This window comes from Oncorhynchus masou, chromosome 12 (genome assembly GCF_036934945.1).
Source record: "Oncorhynchus masou masou isolate Uvic2021 chromosome 12, UVic_Omas_1.1, whole genome shotgun sequence".
NCBI lineage: Eukaryota > Metazoa > Chordata > Actinopteri > Salmoniformes > Salmonidae > Oncorhynchus > Oncorhynchus masou.
In genome coordinates this window covers 52,580,532-52,596,769 of record NC_088223.1, presented here as the reverse complement: position 1 = coordinate 52,596,769, position 16,238 = coordinate 52,580,532, and the positions used below count along the sequence as shown (strand labels likewise).

Sequence of the window (16,238 nt, the reverse complement as noted above, 5' to 3'; positions counted from 1 at the left end):
CTGCAAAGAACACAAGCGAAGAACAGTAATGAGGGGAAAGCTCTACAGACTGTGATTCAAGGTTAGAGCAGTATGTTAGTAATGCAGGGGTAGACTGGTCAGTGTGGTCGAGTTTGGGTTATGTTAGAGTGGTCAGGTTAAGGTTTGGGTTATGTTAGTGGTCAGTGTGGTCAGGTTGGGGTTAACATGGTGGTCAGTACCTGGAGGAGCTCCTTGGCTGAGCCTCTGCGGTCCACGTCCATCTCCAGGCAACGGTTGAGGAAGTCTCTGAACACGGAGGTCAATCGCTCAGGATTCTGGAGCTCTGGAGTCCCGTTGGTGGCGATAAGGTACAGTGCCTGATGGGATGGGAGAGAGGGGTGGAGAGGGCCAATCAGTTATTGGCCCTTACTGATCAAATAACTCCAGTATATCCCTGGATGTGTGTGAACTGTAGATAATGTGTCTTACTCTGAGAGGGTTCTCATTCAGGTAGGGAGGTTCACCCTCCACCATCTCTATGGCCATGATACCCAGGGACCAGATGTCCACCTTGGGCCCGTAGGCCTTGCGGGTCACCACCTCGGGTGCCATCCAGTAGGGCGTGCCCACCATGGTGCTGCGCTTGTTCTGCTCTGGGGTGATCTGGGCACAGAACCCGAAGTCGGCTTTAGGGAGAGAGGAACATGTCAGACACGGCTTCTTCAACCCCACCACTCCCCACACGACCCTCTACCGCAACATCCAATTGACTATCATTCCACCCTGGTCCCTCCTGCCTGTCCCTCACTAGTGAGATGACTTACTGAGCTTGACCGAGCCGTCCATGCCCAGCAGGATGTTGTCACTCTTGATGTCTCTGTGGATCACCTGGTTGGAGTGCAGAAAGTCCAGAGCCTGCAGACACTGTAGAGAGTGGAGACACAGACACACATCTGGATCAGAGGAAATGCCTAAGCTAGTGGTCAAAAGGGGCTCAGCTCAAGTCACTAGGGGGTATTTGTGGGCTGGTCTCTTACCTCTCTGCAGACTGCAGCGATCTGTCCCTCGTCCATGCAGGTCTCAGTCACGACATCAGTCAGTGAGCCTCCAGCCAGGTACTCCATCACTACCCACAGCTCATCCCCTACCAGGTAACTGCAGACAGAGGAGGACAGAGAGGTTAAAGGTAGGATCCAGAAAGTCAACAGCAAAGTGGGTCGATGTCCGTATCAACTAAGAGCACTGGAGCTTGAAGCTCTGTGTTGGTGCCCTGGCTACCGCGCTCTAACCGCGTGAGGGCGAACCCGTGCACATGCGCTAGATAATGTGTGTGACTGTGTGAGAGTGAGGTCTTGAATATCGCTCATCCCAATAGCTACGGTGCTGCTCGTGGTCAATGCCATTTCGCTGAGTATAGTAGTGCACGAAATGGTCATATTTACAGGATCTGCTATACTTGCGGTTTTCCCCATCAGTAACCATGGCTATGAAGGTCACCTGTCCAGGTAGTTGACTATGTTGGGGTTTTTGTTTTCCCTCATCACCAGGATCTCATTGATGATGAGCTCCTTCTTGGGCTGCTGCTGGAGGTTCATCTGCTTGATGGCCACCTAACAGAGGCACAACAGCAGACGGGACATTAGATGGTGCTTTCGGTGCTCTTCCGGCAGACTACACAGCTACAGCTACTGTGATTAGCCAGAAGAGATGGCTAATCAGGGTGACAGACAGACACGTAAGATGTGGATGTTTTTCTGAAGGGACTGCGGTAGTTAAGTTAGTTTACCTCCTGGCCAGTAGCAATGTCAATGGCTGTGTATACAGTGCCAGATGCCCTGAGGAAACAAGAGAACAATGCATTAGTTCCACATAGAAACAAGTCTTCATGCAAGGAGATAGAACAAATTATGGTGCACACAAGCTATCCATCCAAAACATGTCCCTCCACGGTATCTATCTCGATAATATTAGAGTTATGCAACTCTCCAGTGCCTGGAGGACACTTCCTTATTGTTTTATTAACACAATAAGCTTAGTGAAAACTATTACACAATGCCTTTGAATGCATTTTATTTGACCACCAGAGGGCAGCATTGATGATTGGCCATTGAAAAGGCAACACTAAATGCTTCTGGGTCAGTAATAACTAATACAAGTCATAAACCTGTCAATAAAGTTACCTTTCCTCTTTGATTTCTATACATGTCTTGCAGGGGTTATGTCCCTACAGTATATAATGTACACATTATACCCCTTGCATATGTGGATAATGTCAAGAGCTCATTCTGCTATGAGTGGTGAGTCTGAGTTGCATGTGAAGTGTGTGTGAAGCAAGGTTATTATAGTTTTTTATTTCTATAATTTTTTGGGATATTTATTTAGAATTCAGTTTAATTTCAGTATGTTTTCAGACCTGATTTGCAAGTTTATATTTGTTTATATTTGCTAACTACCTCTTTCAAAGAGTGCAGTGTATAAAGTCAGAAAATCTGCTGTCTCAGCCACTGCCTGTCACCAAGGGAGTACCCCAAGGCTCGATCCTAGGCACCACGCTCTTCTAAATTTACATAGCTCAGGCAGTAGGAAGCTCTCTCATTAATTTATATGCAGATGATACAGTCTTATATTCAGCTGGCCCCTCCCTGGATGTTGTGTTAAATGCTCTACAACAAAGCTTTCTTAGTCTGCAACAAGCTTTCTCTACCCTTAACCTTGTTCTGAACACCTCCAAAACAAAGGACTACTGGTTTGGTAAGAAGAATGCCCCACCTCCCACAGGTGTTATTACTACCTCATACTTGTATAGTCACCTCATACTCAAGTACTTGGGAGTATGGCTAGACGGTGCACTGTCCTTCTCTCAGCACATACTAAAGCTGCAGGCTGAAGATCTAGACTTGGTTTCGTAATCGCTCCTCTTTCACCCCAGCTGCCAAACAAACCCTGATTCAGATAACCATCCTACCCCATGCTAGATTACGGAGACATAATTTATAGATCGGCAGGTAAGGGTGCTCTCGAGCGGCTAGATGTTCTTTACCATTCGACCATCAGATTTGCCACCAATGCTCCTTATAGGACACATCACTGCACTCTATGCTCCTCTGTAAACTGGTCATCTCTGTATACCCGTCACAAGACCCACTGGTTGATGAGATATCTACTGCACCCCTCATCCTCCACATACAACACAAGTTCTGCCAGTCACATTCTGTTAAAGGTCTGTTAAAGCACACATATCCCTGGGTCTCTCCTCTTTTCAGTTCGCTGCAGCTAGTGACTGGAACGAGCTGCAACAAACACTCAAACTGGACAGTTTTATCTCAATCTCTTCATTCAAAGACTCAATCATGGACACTCTTACTGACAGTTGTGGCTGCTTTGTGTGATGTATTGTTGTCTCTACCTTCTTGCCTTTTGTGCTGTTGCCTGTGTCCAATAATGTTTGTGCCAAAGTTTTTGTGCTGCTACCATGTTGTGTTGCTAACATGTTGTTGTTATGTTGCTACCATGCTGTGTTGTCATGTGTTGCTGCCTTGCTATGTTGTTGTCTTAGGTCTCTCTTCATGTAGTGTTGTGTTGTCTCTCTTGTCGTGATGTGTGTTTTGTCCTATATTTATATTGTATAAATTTTAATTTTTAATCTCAGGCCCCTATCCCCGCAGCAGGCCTTTTGCCTTTTGGTAGGCCGCCTTGTTAAATAAGGGTTAAATACAAAAAAAAAATGTGTTTTTATATTGTTCAGTTTCAGAAAGGATGTGTGGGAGGCTTGGAGCTATTTGGGTTGTATAATTGTTTTGATGTCGCTTCTTGCAAACTGTGGATCAGTAATACATAAGGTGAGGAGTCAGGTCATAGGTTAGGTTAGCCCTTCTCATGACTCAGTCCTTCCACATCCCTTTTGATTAGCTGAGGTTATTTGGTCAAGTGTGAAATGCTCTACAAACAATTTATCCTTGATTGCGATACAGTTTTGGAAACCTTGAACACTAAACTTGAACACAAGTTATCATACAAAATCAACTTTACAAATAAAAAAGATGTACTTGCTGTTAGCTGTTTTACCACAGATTTCCACTGTGTAACACAGCTTCGAGCAGATGTTTTTTTGTGTAACAGCTTCGAGCAGATGTTTTTTTTGTGTAACACAGCTTCGAGCAGATGTTTTGTGTGTAACACAGCTTCGAGCAGATGTTTTGTGTGTAACACAGCTTCGAGCAGATGTTTTGTGTGTAACACAGCTTTGAGCAATGTTTTTGTTTGTTCCCTCCCGAGTTTCCATTAGGTCGGGAAGTGCAACACAAAACACCTCCGTGGGAATCTAAAATGCCTCACATGAAGTGTATCTTTTGTAGTTATGAAATCATTTTGGGGGGATATGAAAGTTTACTGAACAAAATATGTATGTAAACTGTTGGCCCCATGTTTCATGAGCTGAAATAAAATATCCCAGACATTTTCCGTATGCACAGAAATATAATTTCTCTCAAAATTTGCAGTTTTGTCACACAACACAATGCCACATATGTCTCAAGTTTTGACGGGGTATGCAATTGGAATACTGACTGCATTCATGTCCACCCGAGCTGTTGACAGAGAATGTCATGTTAATTTCTCTACCATAAGCCTCCTCCAACGTCATTTGAGAGAATCTGGCAGTACGTCCAACCGGCCTCACAACTGCAGACCACATGAATGCCGTTGTGTTGGCGAGTAGTTTACTGAGATCAACGCTGTGACCAGTGCCGCATGGTGGCGGTGGGATTATGGTATGGGCAGGCGTAAGTTACGAACCACGAACACAATTGCATTTTATCGATGGCAATTAATGCGCAGAGATACCGTGACGAGATCCTGAGGCCCATTGTCGTGCCATTCATACGCCGCCATCACCTCATGTTTCAGCATGAATGTCACAAGGATCTGTACACAATTCCTGGAAGCTGAAAAATGTCCCAGTTCTTCCATGGCCTGCAGACTCACCAGACATGTCACTCGTTGAGCACGTTTGGGATGTTCTGGGTAGACGTGTACGACATCGTGTTCCAGTTCCCGCCAACATCCAGCAACTTCACCCAGCCGTTGAAGAGGACTGGGAAAACATTCCCCAAGCGACAGCCTGATCAACTCTATGCGAAGTAGATGTGTCGCGTTGCATGAGGAAAATGGTGGTCACACCAGATACTGACTGGTTTTCTGATCCACGCCCCTACCTTTTGTTTTAAAGGTATCTGTGACCAATAGATGCATATCTGTATTCTGCAGACATATTCTGCAGACATTTTTGTGAGAAGAGCGATTTTCAGCATGTTTCCTGGTTTGACAGACACTGCTGTAACTTTGCCACCTTGCACCGCAGATGCTGAAGGCCAACATTGGCTTAAACAGATGGACTTTGATGGGGATTTTTGTTCTATGCTAACTGGGTGTGTCAATCAACTCTAGGGGTAACTTTAGTAGGACATGTAAGAAGAATCAAGTTTGATACATAGTCATTTTTTCCCATTAGCTAGGGATAGCGAGTGAAAGTGATGCCCAAGCTAGGTCTTTTTGAAACATCGCTATAATTTGGCTGCCCACCTAATTATGTAGATTGAAAATCACATTTTTACAAAAAAAACTAAAACTGAACATAATTCACATTGGTTTCCATTTTATTTTCTATTGTTTTGGAGAAAAAAAATTATAATAGTTTCAGTATAGCAGTATTTGTACTGCACTGTTGGAGCTAGGAACGCAAGCATTTTGCTACACGCGCAATAACATCTGCTAAATATGTGTATGTGACCAATAACATTTGATTTGAGTTTGTTAATTATTTTATTTCAGTTTACTAAATTGTTTTTTCTTTAACTTAGTTTTTGTTTTAGTTTCTGTTTTAGTTTTAGTTTACTATAATAACCTTGGTGTCACGATCGTTGGAATCATACATCTTTTATTAGAAATAAGTAAACCACACAACAAAACAATAAAGACTAAGCAAAACGTGACTACAATGGAGTGCTAACATGCAACTACACAGAAACAATATCCCACAAAACACAGGTGGAAAAATGCTACTTTAAATATGAACCCCAATTAGAGACAACGATAGCCAGCTGCCGCTAATTGGGAATCATACCAAACACCAACATAGAAAAGAAAACTAGAACCCCACATAGAAAATATAAACTAGACTAACCCCCCAGTCACGCCCTGACCTACTCCACCATATAAAATAAGGACTCTCTATGGTCAGGATGTGACAGTATTCCCCCCCCCCCCCCTGCGGCTCTGGTGCGGGATGAAGAACCCGCTCAGCTTGCGGATCCACCATCTTCGGTGGCGGCTCTGGTGCGGGCCGAAGAACCCGCTCATCCTGCGGATGGAGCTGGACTGGATGCCGTCTCTGGACTGGGCATAGGTGCAGAGGGGGGCTACTGCCATGGAGCTGGACTGGATGCCATGTTTGGACTGGGCATCGGTGCAGAGGAAGACTCCTGCCATGGAGCTGGACTGGATGCCGTGTTTGGACTGGGCATCGGTGCAGAGGAAGACTCCTGCCATGGAGCTGGACTGGATGCCGTGTTTGGACTGGGCATCGGTGCAGAGGAGGGCTACAGCCATGGAGCTGGACTGGATGCCGTGTTTGGACTGGACATCGGCGCAGAGGAGGGCTACTGCCATGGAGCTGGACTGGATGCCGTGTCTGGACTGGGCATCGGCGCAGAGGAGGGCTACTGCCATGGAGCTGGACTGGATGCCGTGTCTGGACTGGACATCGGCGCAGAGGAGGGCTACTGCCATGGAGCTGGACTGGATGCCGTGTCTGGACTGGGCATCGGTGCAGAGGAGGGCTACTGCCATGGAGCTGGACTGGATGCTGTGTTTGGACTGGACATCGGCGCAGAGGAGGGCTACTGCCATGGAGCTGGACTGGGTGCCGTGTCTGGACTGGGCATCGGTGCAGAGGAGGGCTACTGCCATGGAGCTGGACTGGATGCCGTGTTTGGACTGGACATCGGCGCAGAGGAGGGCTACTGCCATGGAACTGGACTGGATGCCGTGTTTGGACTGGACATCGGCGCAGAGGAGGGCTACTGCCATGGAGCTGGACTGGGTGCCGTGTCTGGACTGGGCATCGGTGCAGAGGAGGGCTACTGCCATGGAGCTGGACTGGATGCCGTGTTTGGACTGGACATCGGTGCAGAGGAGTGCTACTGCCATGGAGCTGGACTGGACGCCGTGCTCGGACTGGGCATCGGCGCAGAGGAAGGCTCCTGTCCTGGAGCTGGAAGTTCCGGACCGTGAACCATCGCAGGAGGTTCCAGACAGTGGATCGTCGCAGGAGGTTCCGGACTGTGGACCGTCTCAGGAGGTTCCGGACTGTGGACCGTCTCAGGAGGTTCCGGACTGTGGACCGTCTCAGGAGGTTCCGGACTGTGGACCGTCGTTGGAGGTTCTGGACTGTGAAACGTTGCCGGAAGCTCTGGACTGGGACTCGTCGCCGGAAGCTCTGGACTGGGACTCGTCGCCGGAAACTCTGGACTCTGGACTGGGACTCGTCGCTGGGACTCGTGGAAGCTCTGGACTGGGAATCGTCGCCGGAAGCTCTGGACTGGGACTCGTCGCCGGAAGCTCTGGACTGGGACTCTTCGCCGGAAGCTCTGGACTGGGAATCGTCGCCGGAAGCTCTGGACTGGGACTCATCGCCGGAAGCTCTGGACTGGGAACAGTCACCGGAAGCTCTGGACTGGGAACAGTCACCGGAAGCTCTGGACTGGGAACTGTCGCCGGAAGCTCTGGACTGGGAACAGTCACCGGAAGCTCTGGACTGGGAACTGTCACCAGAAGCTCTGGACTGGGACTCATCGCCGGGAAGCTCTGGACTGGGACTCATCGCAGGAAGCTCTGGACTGGGAAGCGTCACCGGAAGCTCTGAACTGGAGAGACGCACTGGAGGCCTGATGCGTGGGGTCGGCACAGGTAGCACCGGACTGGTGACACACACCTCAGGGAAAATGCGGGGAGCAGGCACAGGACGCACCTGACTGGGAAGACTCACTGGAGGCCTAGTGCGTGGAGCCGCCACCGATGCTGGCGGATCCGCACCGGAGCCGCCACAGACGCTAGACGCCCCCCCCCTATAGAGTCAGGTTTTGGCCTCAGGTTTTGAGTCCGCACCTTTGGGGGGGGGGGGGGGATACTGTCATGCCCTGACCATAGAGAGCCTTTTTATTCTCTATTTTGTTTCGGTCAGGGTGTGACTAGGGTGGGTGATCTAGTGTGTTTATCATGTTGGCCTGGAATGGTTCATATTTAGGTAGCCATTTCCCCACTGTGTTTTGTGGGATCTTGTTTTTGTGTAGCTGCATGTGGGCACTGCATGAGCTTCACGTGTCGTGTATTCTTTATTGTTTTTTTGTTCGGTGCTCTTATAATAAAAAGATGTCCAACCGATATCACACTGCGCTTTGGTCTGAGTATGCTTACAACGACGATCAGGACACTTGATGTGGCGTGCCCATTCCTCTATGATGTTCACCAACTCTGTAATGCATACAGTTCAAGACTGGCATGTGAACCTACTCTGCCAAGTGTACAGTGTATTTAAAGTGCACTTTTTAACATGTACTCATTGCAAAGTGTATGTTCTGTAACATATACAGTATATGTATTGTGCGTAAATGATGTGTTATTCTGATCCCTGTGCCACAGGGGTATTGAGGCTCCAGTGGAATCACAGATTTGATATTCCCTCTATAGTAGCCTGAGCAGCCTTTGAATTAGCCAGACAAAGATTACATTAAGCTGATAAAAGCTCTGTGTGTTTGGCACCCCTGGCTCGGGTACAGTAATCTGCACCTCTATTCAAAAATGTCCCTCTCTCTGCCCTGACATTTTACACCTCTGAGTGCTGGAGGGCAGAACCACTGCCCATGTTTTTACGATGCTTCCATTTCTGAATCAGCTCCAAGGGAATATAACACAGTCCCATGGTGAAGGAATATAACACGGTCCCATGGTGAAGGAATATAAAACACAGTCCCATGGTGAAGGAATATAAAACACAGTCCCATGATGAAGGAATATAAAACACAGTCCCATGGTGAAGGAATATAACACAGTCCCATGGTGAAGGAATATAAAACACAGTCCCATGGTGAAGGAATATAAAACACAGTCCCATGGTGAAGGAATATAACAGGAAAGGAATATAAAACACAGTCCCATGGTGAAGGAATATAAAACACAGTCCCATGGTGAAGGAATATAAAACACAGTCCCATGGTGAAGGAATATAAAACACAGTCCCATCAAGTCCACATCCCATGGTGAAGGAATATAAAACACAGTCCCATGGTGAAGGAATATAAAACACAGTCCCATGGTGAAGGAATATAAAACACAGTCCCATGGTGAAGGAATATAAAACACAGTCCCATGGTGAAGGAATATAAAACACAGTCCCATGGTGAAGGAATATAAAACACAGTCCCATGGTGAAGGAATATAAAACACAGTCCCATGGTGAAGGAATATAAAACACAGTCCCATGGTGAAGGAATATAAAACACAGTCCCATGGTGAAGGAATATAAAACACAGTCCCATGGTGAAGGAATATAAAACACAGTCCCATGGTGAAGGAATATAAAACACAGTCCCATGGTGAAGGAATATAAAACACAGTCCCATGGTGAAGGAATATAAAACACAGTCCCATGGTGAAGGAATATAAAACACAGTCCCATGGTGAAGGAATATAAAACACAGTCCCATGGTGAAGGAATATAAAACACAGTCCCATGGTGAAGGAATATAAAACACAGTCCCATGGTGAAGGAATATAAAACACAGTCCCATGGTGAAGGAATATAAAACACAGTCCCATGGTGAAGGAATATAAAACACAGTCCCATGGTGAAGGAATACAAAACACAGTCCCATGGTGAAGGAATATAAAACACAGTCCCATGGTGAAGGAATATAAAACACAGTCCCATGGTGAAGGAATATAAAACACAGTCCCATGGTGAAGGAATATAAAACACAGTCCCATGGTGAAGGAATATAAAACACAGTCCCATGGTGAAGGAATATAAAACACAGTCCCATGGTGAAGGAATATAAAACACAGTCCCATGGTGAAGGAATATAAAACACAGTCCCATGGTGAAGGAATATAAAACACAGTCCCATGGTGAAGGAATATAAAACACAGTCCCATGGTGAAGGATTATAACACAGTCCGATGGTGAAGGAATATAACACAGTCCCATGGTGAAGGATTATAACACAGTCCCATGGTGAAGGAATATAACCAGGAACAGACTGAGTCTCCTGCCAGGGGTCTGGTTTAATGTTTGGTTATACACCATGAACTTCAACCTAGTTTCCTCTACATTGACTTTACCAGTGCACCATGGCAGTCTAACCAATAGAGATCCTATTGAATTACTAGAGGGGCTATGTTATAAACACTCAAAGTTCCATAATGGGGTGAAAATGGCAGCCATATTGATCAGGGAGAAATCCAAACCAGTCTAATTGGTAGAGGCATAATCCAGACTTCACTTATGTAGAAGAATAGTCATGTGGCATGTGGAATACGTGTAATATAATTATCGTCAACCTAAAATATTGTCATATAATTATAAATACAGTTTAGAGAGGTGTTATGCAAATGTTTTGTATAAATAGCCTCTAAAATATATTTAAACAGACCATAAATGTCTCAGATTGAGTTTTCTTGGAAAGCTGTCAGTGCTATTATCTGATACAATAGCAGTACATGTTGCATTTACAACTTGTCTAAGTCCTATCATCAACTGATTCCAGTCAGTGTTTGGCTGTGGATTTGCATTGTTTGAATGAAATGTTGGCATATTGAGAGTTCATTTGAAAAATTATCAGTGTTGTCAATTTAACAACTTTTCCCGCTATATTTAGAGAGTTTTCAGACCCCTCCAAAAAGAGGCTAGCGACAAATTCAGCTACATTTTAGGCTGCCTTCAGGGAGTTTCTTCGGTTTGATAGCATTTAGCGAATTTTCCCACTCAATTCTGCCACGTGGGAGAAGCTGTCTGTTTCCACTGAAGTCTCAGCAATGAGGCAGACACAGGCAGAGAATGCCACCATCCCCTGACCTCTGCGAACAGTTTTTAAGATTCATCTCAGAATGACAGTAGTCAACGCCATACCACCATTTCCTGTCAGGAGGCACTTGAGGCAACTACTCTGAGACTGTCTATGGCTTCATTTTGCTCCTTTGAGCAAATATCCTTTGAGTCCCTCCTTGATACTGTAGCACACATGTAGAACTCCTCCTGCCCCTTGGACATGATCCCTACTAGACGACTAAAAAAGGTTATGCCTACTATTGGCCCCAACATTCTGTCTATTGTAAATAGCTCCCTGACCTCTGGCTCCATTCCAGCCTATTTAAAAACTGCCCTGGTCCAACCTCTCCTTAAAAATCCCAATCTAGAACCCTCCTCACTGGGTAATTATAGACCCATCTCTAAACTCATTTGTTTTAATCCAAGATTTTAGATGTTGCTTTCAAGCAATTGGTGGCTTATTTTAGCATGAATAACATACTTGAAAAATTCCAGACAGGAATTCCAGTTCACTTCACAGCACGGAAAATGCTTTATTGACAGTCCGTAATGACTTTCTGTGGGCTGTCGATGCCGGTGAATTCTCCATTCTAGTTCTTTTGGATAACATATTTGTTGGCTGGAGAGGTGGTTGGGAATCTTCCAGCATTGACCTTGACAGGTTAAGGTCATATCTATTAGGCAGACATTTCTCAGCGAGCATGGGTGGTTCAGTCTCATCCCCAGTAGCTAATCACTATGGTGTCCCCCAGCGTTAAATTCTGGGCCCCATCGTTTTTCCCCTGTACATGCTTCCCCTTGGTGACATAATCTGCAATCATAACATTCCGTTTCACTGCTATGCGGATGGCACAAAGCTTTATTTACTAATCAAACCCAACGGCCAAGCTAGCATAGCTACCCTCCACAAATTTTCTCCAGCTCAATGATAAGAAATCAGAGGTTGTTTTATTTGTCCCCCCACCTTGCTAGAACCCAGATTGTAAATAACCTTGGTTCTTTGTCTACCAATGTAAAGCGTATGGCCAAAGACCTTGGTGTCGTCTTTGACCCTTTACCTAAACCTCAAACTGGATGTTAAAAAGGTCACCCAGTCCTGCTTTTATCCTCTAAGAAATAACTCAAGTCAATTATTTTAATTCAGTCACTGATCCGGAGAAAGTTATAGCTACATGCTTTTTCCCCCTCGCGACTAGAGTACTGTAACTCTTTGTATACATGTCTCAGTCAGAACTCACTCCATCGTCTACCGTTCGTTCAAAATGCTGCAGTTCTGCACCAGAAAATGTAACCGTCTCACACTTATTTTAGCTTCTTTGCCCCGGCTACCAGTCACTTTTAAAATAGATGAAATGTTATTAATCACGTTTAAGGCTAGACTCGGTTTAGCCTCATCCTATATCTCTGATCTTTAATCTTCCTACGAGCCAGGACACAGCCTAAGATCCTCTGGCAGGGCACTGTTGACCACTCCAACGTTTCGATTGAAAAGGAAAGGAGACCAGGCATCTGCCATTAGGGCCCATAGACTGTGGAATGGTATGCCAGAGGAGACCAGGCATCTGCCATTAGGGCCCCTAGACTGTGGAATGGTATGCCAGAGGAGATCAGGCATCTGCCATTAGGGCCCCTAGACTGTGGAATGGTATGCCAGAGGAGACCAGGCATCTGCCATTAGGGCCCCTAGACTGTGGAATGGTATGCCAGAGGAGACCAGGCATCTGCCATTAGGGCCCCTAGACTGTGGAATGGTATGCCAGAGGAGACCAGGCATCTGCCATTAGGGCCCCTAGACTGTGGAATGGTATGCCAGAGGAGACCAGGCATCTGCCATTAGGGCCCCTAGACTGTGGAATGGTATGCCAGAGGAGACCAGGCATCTGCCATTAGGGCCCCTAGACTGTGGAATGGTATGCCAGAGGAGACCAGGCATCTGCCATTAGGGCCCCTAGACTGTGGAATGGTATGCCAGAGGAGACCAGGCATCTGCCATTAGGGCCCCTAGACTGTGGAATGGTATGCCAGAGGAGACCAGGCATCTGCCATTAGGGCCCCTAGACTGTGGAATGGTATGCCAGAGGAGATCAGGCATCTGCCATTAGGGCCCCTAGACTGTGGAATGGTATGCCAGAGGAGACCAGGCATCTGCCATTAGGGCCCCTAGACTGTGGAATGGTATGCCAGAGGAGACCAGGCATCTGCCATTAGGGCCCCTAGACTGTGGAATGGTATGCCAGAGGAGATCAGGCTTGCAGATTCACTGCCTCTTTAAATCCCTGCTGAAGTCTTCATAAGGTTTAAACTTTTATAAAGGTGCTTTTAATGTATGATTCTTCTTTCGGTCTCCTTCCTCCTGTCTTTGTTAGTACTTTTATATTATTATTTTATGACGTGAAGCACTTTGTTACCTGCATTGAAAAGTGCTATACAAATAAAGTTCATGTTATTAAGTTATTATTAGACAGAATGAAGTGGAAGACTGATTTCACAAGTGACAAGTCAGAGCTTGGGTCAAGTCACACATCTCTCTCTCTCCCCACTTCTCTCCCTCACTCTGTTCCCTCTTCTCCCTCCCTCCACCCCTCCCTCCATCCATCCCTGAGACTGTCACGCTACACCAGTGTATTGCGTTGTGAGAGTGTATGAATAATGAAAGAGTGTTCATGTTTGGTTCAGTCAGCTCTCGTGGAGGCAGGCCCAGTCCAGGCCCTGCCCAGGCCCAGGCCCAGCCCAGGACCAGTCCCAGGCCCAGGCCCTGGCCCAGACACTGGTACCATGCATTCAGGCCAGGTAACGAACACTCTGTTATGTAGCTGTGCAACCAATCCAGACTAATTATTGACTCCTCAGGAATAGTCTCATGTGATCAATCTCCAGGTTTGTTAACAGATCACATCATTAGATAACATTTTTCCGGTCGATTCAATCAGAGGAATCTGTGTGTAACCACAGAGTAGTGTTCTTATCTTTTTGCACAGCTGTTTTAATTTATAGACGGTGTGTGTAGATTGTCTGTCATTACCACCCACATTGATCAGGGGAGCCCTTAGGGGTGTGTTCGATGAGGCTACACAGACAAACAGAATGCCTCTGCAGTGCTGGAGGGAGCTGGAAGCTGCTGTTGTTGTGTTCAGGACTGAGGTGGAGGGAGTGGTGATATCAGGGCTAAGCTCACCCGAAACTCCAGCTCTCTCAGAGAGAGAGAGAGAGAGAGAGAGAGAGAGAGAGAGAGAGAGAGAGAGAGAGAGAGAGAGAGAGAGAGAGAGAGAGAGAGAGAGAGAGAGCAGGCTGAGCTCATCTGGCCCGCAGCCAAGCCTAGATACAATTCTGATTTCCTCTCTACTTCTCTCTATTCTCTCTCAGACCCTTCGTTCTTTCTCTCCTCCCTGTTTCTGGTCACTTCTGAGTGAGACTCAGTCTTTATTTCTTTCAGCCGGGATGACTACCAAAGACGCTGGGCTGACTACCAAAGACGCTGGACTGATTACCAAAGACGCTGGGCTGACTACCAAAGACGCTGGACTGATTACCAAAGACGCTGGGCTGACTACCAAAGACTACTTTGGTCCAATAAGAGAAAGTAAGTAGCTGGTGGATTTGGATTGAAGGTGGACTTACCCTTGTCCTATTTTCTCAAAGCGTGTGTACTTCTTTTTGGGGTCCCCCACACTCACAATGCTCCCTGGGAGGAGAGAGAGAGGTGATTAGTGGAGAGTGTAGAGGGTGTGAGAGCATGACAATAGGGGGTCTAGGTCAGGCTGACACACACACACACACTCACACACACACGCACACGCACATGCACACACACACACACACACACACACACACACACAGCACGGCCATGGGGAAGGCAACCCTGCATTACACACACACTCCTCTGCCCACGCCACTCAGGGATGTGGCCCGCTGTGGGGCATCGTACTGCAGCCAAATACACTGCTGCATGCTGAACGGTTGGCCTGCTCAGTAGAGCACTGCTGATGTTTTTGGACAGGGACACAGGCAGACACTGCAGCACTCAGACTACGGAGGGGCGCTTGGCCATCCTAAGGCTGTAATCTCTGGCTTACTGAGCAGCCCACACTAATCACTGCAGTAGGATGGGTTTGGAGACCTAGACACACAACACAGTACAGTTACAGCACACTCTCTATGGGACTCTCCATGCTCCATAGGTCCACAGAGAGACAGCATACTCAGTCGCTCCAGAATCTCCTCGTCTGTCATCTTGGACTTCTTCTTCTGCCGGTCGGTGTTGCGGTACAGAGTGCTGGACGTGTTCTCTGGCAAGACCTGGGACTCCGGCGGGGTTGTGACCTCCTTCACAGGGGCGGGAGGCGCCAAGGGCTCGATGACAGAGCGGGTGTATATCTGTACGCAGAGGAGGAGGACACAGTCACAGTCAGAGAGGAGCAGGACACAGTCACGGTCAGAGAGGAGCAGGACACAGTCACGGTCAGAGAGGAGCAGGACACAGTCACGGTCAGAGAGGAGCAGGACACAGTCACGGTCAGAGAGGAGCAGGACACAGTCACGGTCAGAGAGGAGCAGGACACAGTCACGGTCAGAGAGGAGCAGGACACAGTCACGGTCAGAGAGGAGTAGGACACAGTCACGGTCAGAGAGGAGCAGGACACAGTCACGGTCAGAGAGGAGTAGGACACTGTCACGGTCAGAGAGGAGCAGGACACAGTCACGGTCAGAGAGGAGCAGGACACAGTCATGGTCAGAGAGGAGCAGGACACAGACACAGTCAGCGAGGAGCAGGACACAGACACAGTCAGAGAGGAGCAGGACACAGTCACGGTCAGAGAGGAGCAGGACACAGTCATGGTCAGAGAGGAGCAGGACACAGACACAGTCAGAGAGGAGCAGGGAAACATGAACACTACAGCTCTGTAGTGAGTTGAGTTGTTGAGATAGTAAGACTGTAAGTCTGTCTAGATATGTAACAAGGTTTTAAGTCATCGTTCATAACCTCAGTGTGACTCACAGATTTAGTGTGCTCAGGTCGAGGTGCGATGACGGGCGGAAGCTCATTGTCATCATCGTCATCCTCCTCCTCTTCTTCCTCCTCCTCCTCCTCCTCCTCTGACACAGGGGGTGCTATCGGGGGCTCTGTGGATGTCTTTGCACCCTGAGGGGTAAAACAAGGGGTCAGTGAGGAGGTCTG

General features: G+C 47.3%; 1 protein-coding gene across 4 annotated transcripts in view; it reads right to left on the bottom strand.

Annotated features, from left to right (window-relative positions):
- The window catches only part of LOC135550378 (serine/threonine-protein kinase PAK 3), a 56,893-nt gene that overhangs the window by 4,305 nt on the left and 36,350 nt on the right, over nucleotides 1-16,238 (bottom strand). For all 4 annotated transcript variants that reach the window (XM_064981108.1, XM_064981109.1, XM_064981110.1 and 1 more), the window contains 9 exons: nucleotides 16,059-16,202; nucleotides 15,262-15,436; nucleotides 14,681-14,744; nucleotides 1,748-1,796; nucleotides 1,459-1,571; nucleotides 999-1,116; nucleotides 786-885; nucleotides 451-647; nucleotides 201-338 (listed from right to left, as the gene is read on the bottom strand). In XM_064981108.1, the coding sequence (XP_064837180.1) occupies nucleotides 201-338; nucleotides 451-647; nucleotides 786-885; nucleotides 999-1,116; nucleotides 1,459-1,571; nucleotides 1,748-1,796; nucleotides 14,681-14,744; nucleotides 15,262-15,436; nucleotides 16,059-16,202 (1,098 nt within the window). The remainder of the gene's footprint in view (nucleotides 1-200; nucleotides 339-450; nucleotides 648-785; nucleotides 886-998; nucleotides 1,117-1,458; nucleotides 1,572-1,747; nucleotides 1,797-14,680; nucleotides 14,745-15,261; nucleotides 15,437-16,058; nucleotides 16,203-16,238) is intronic.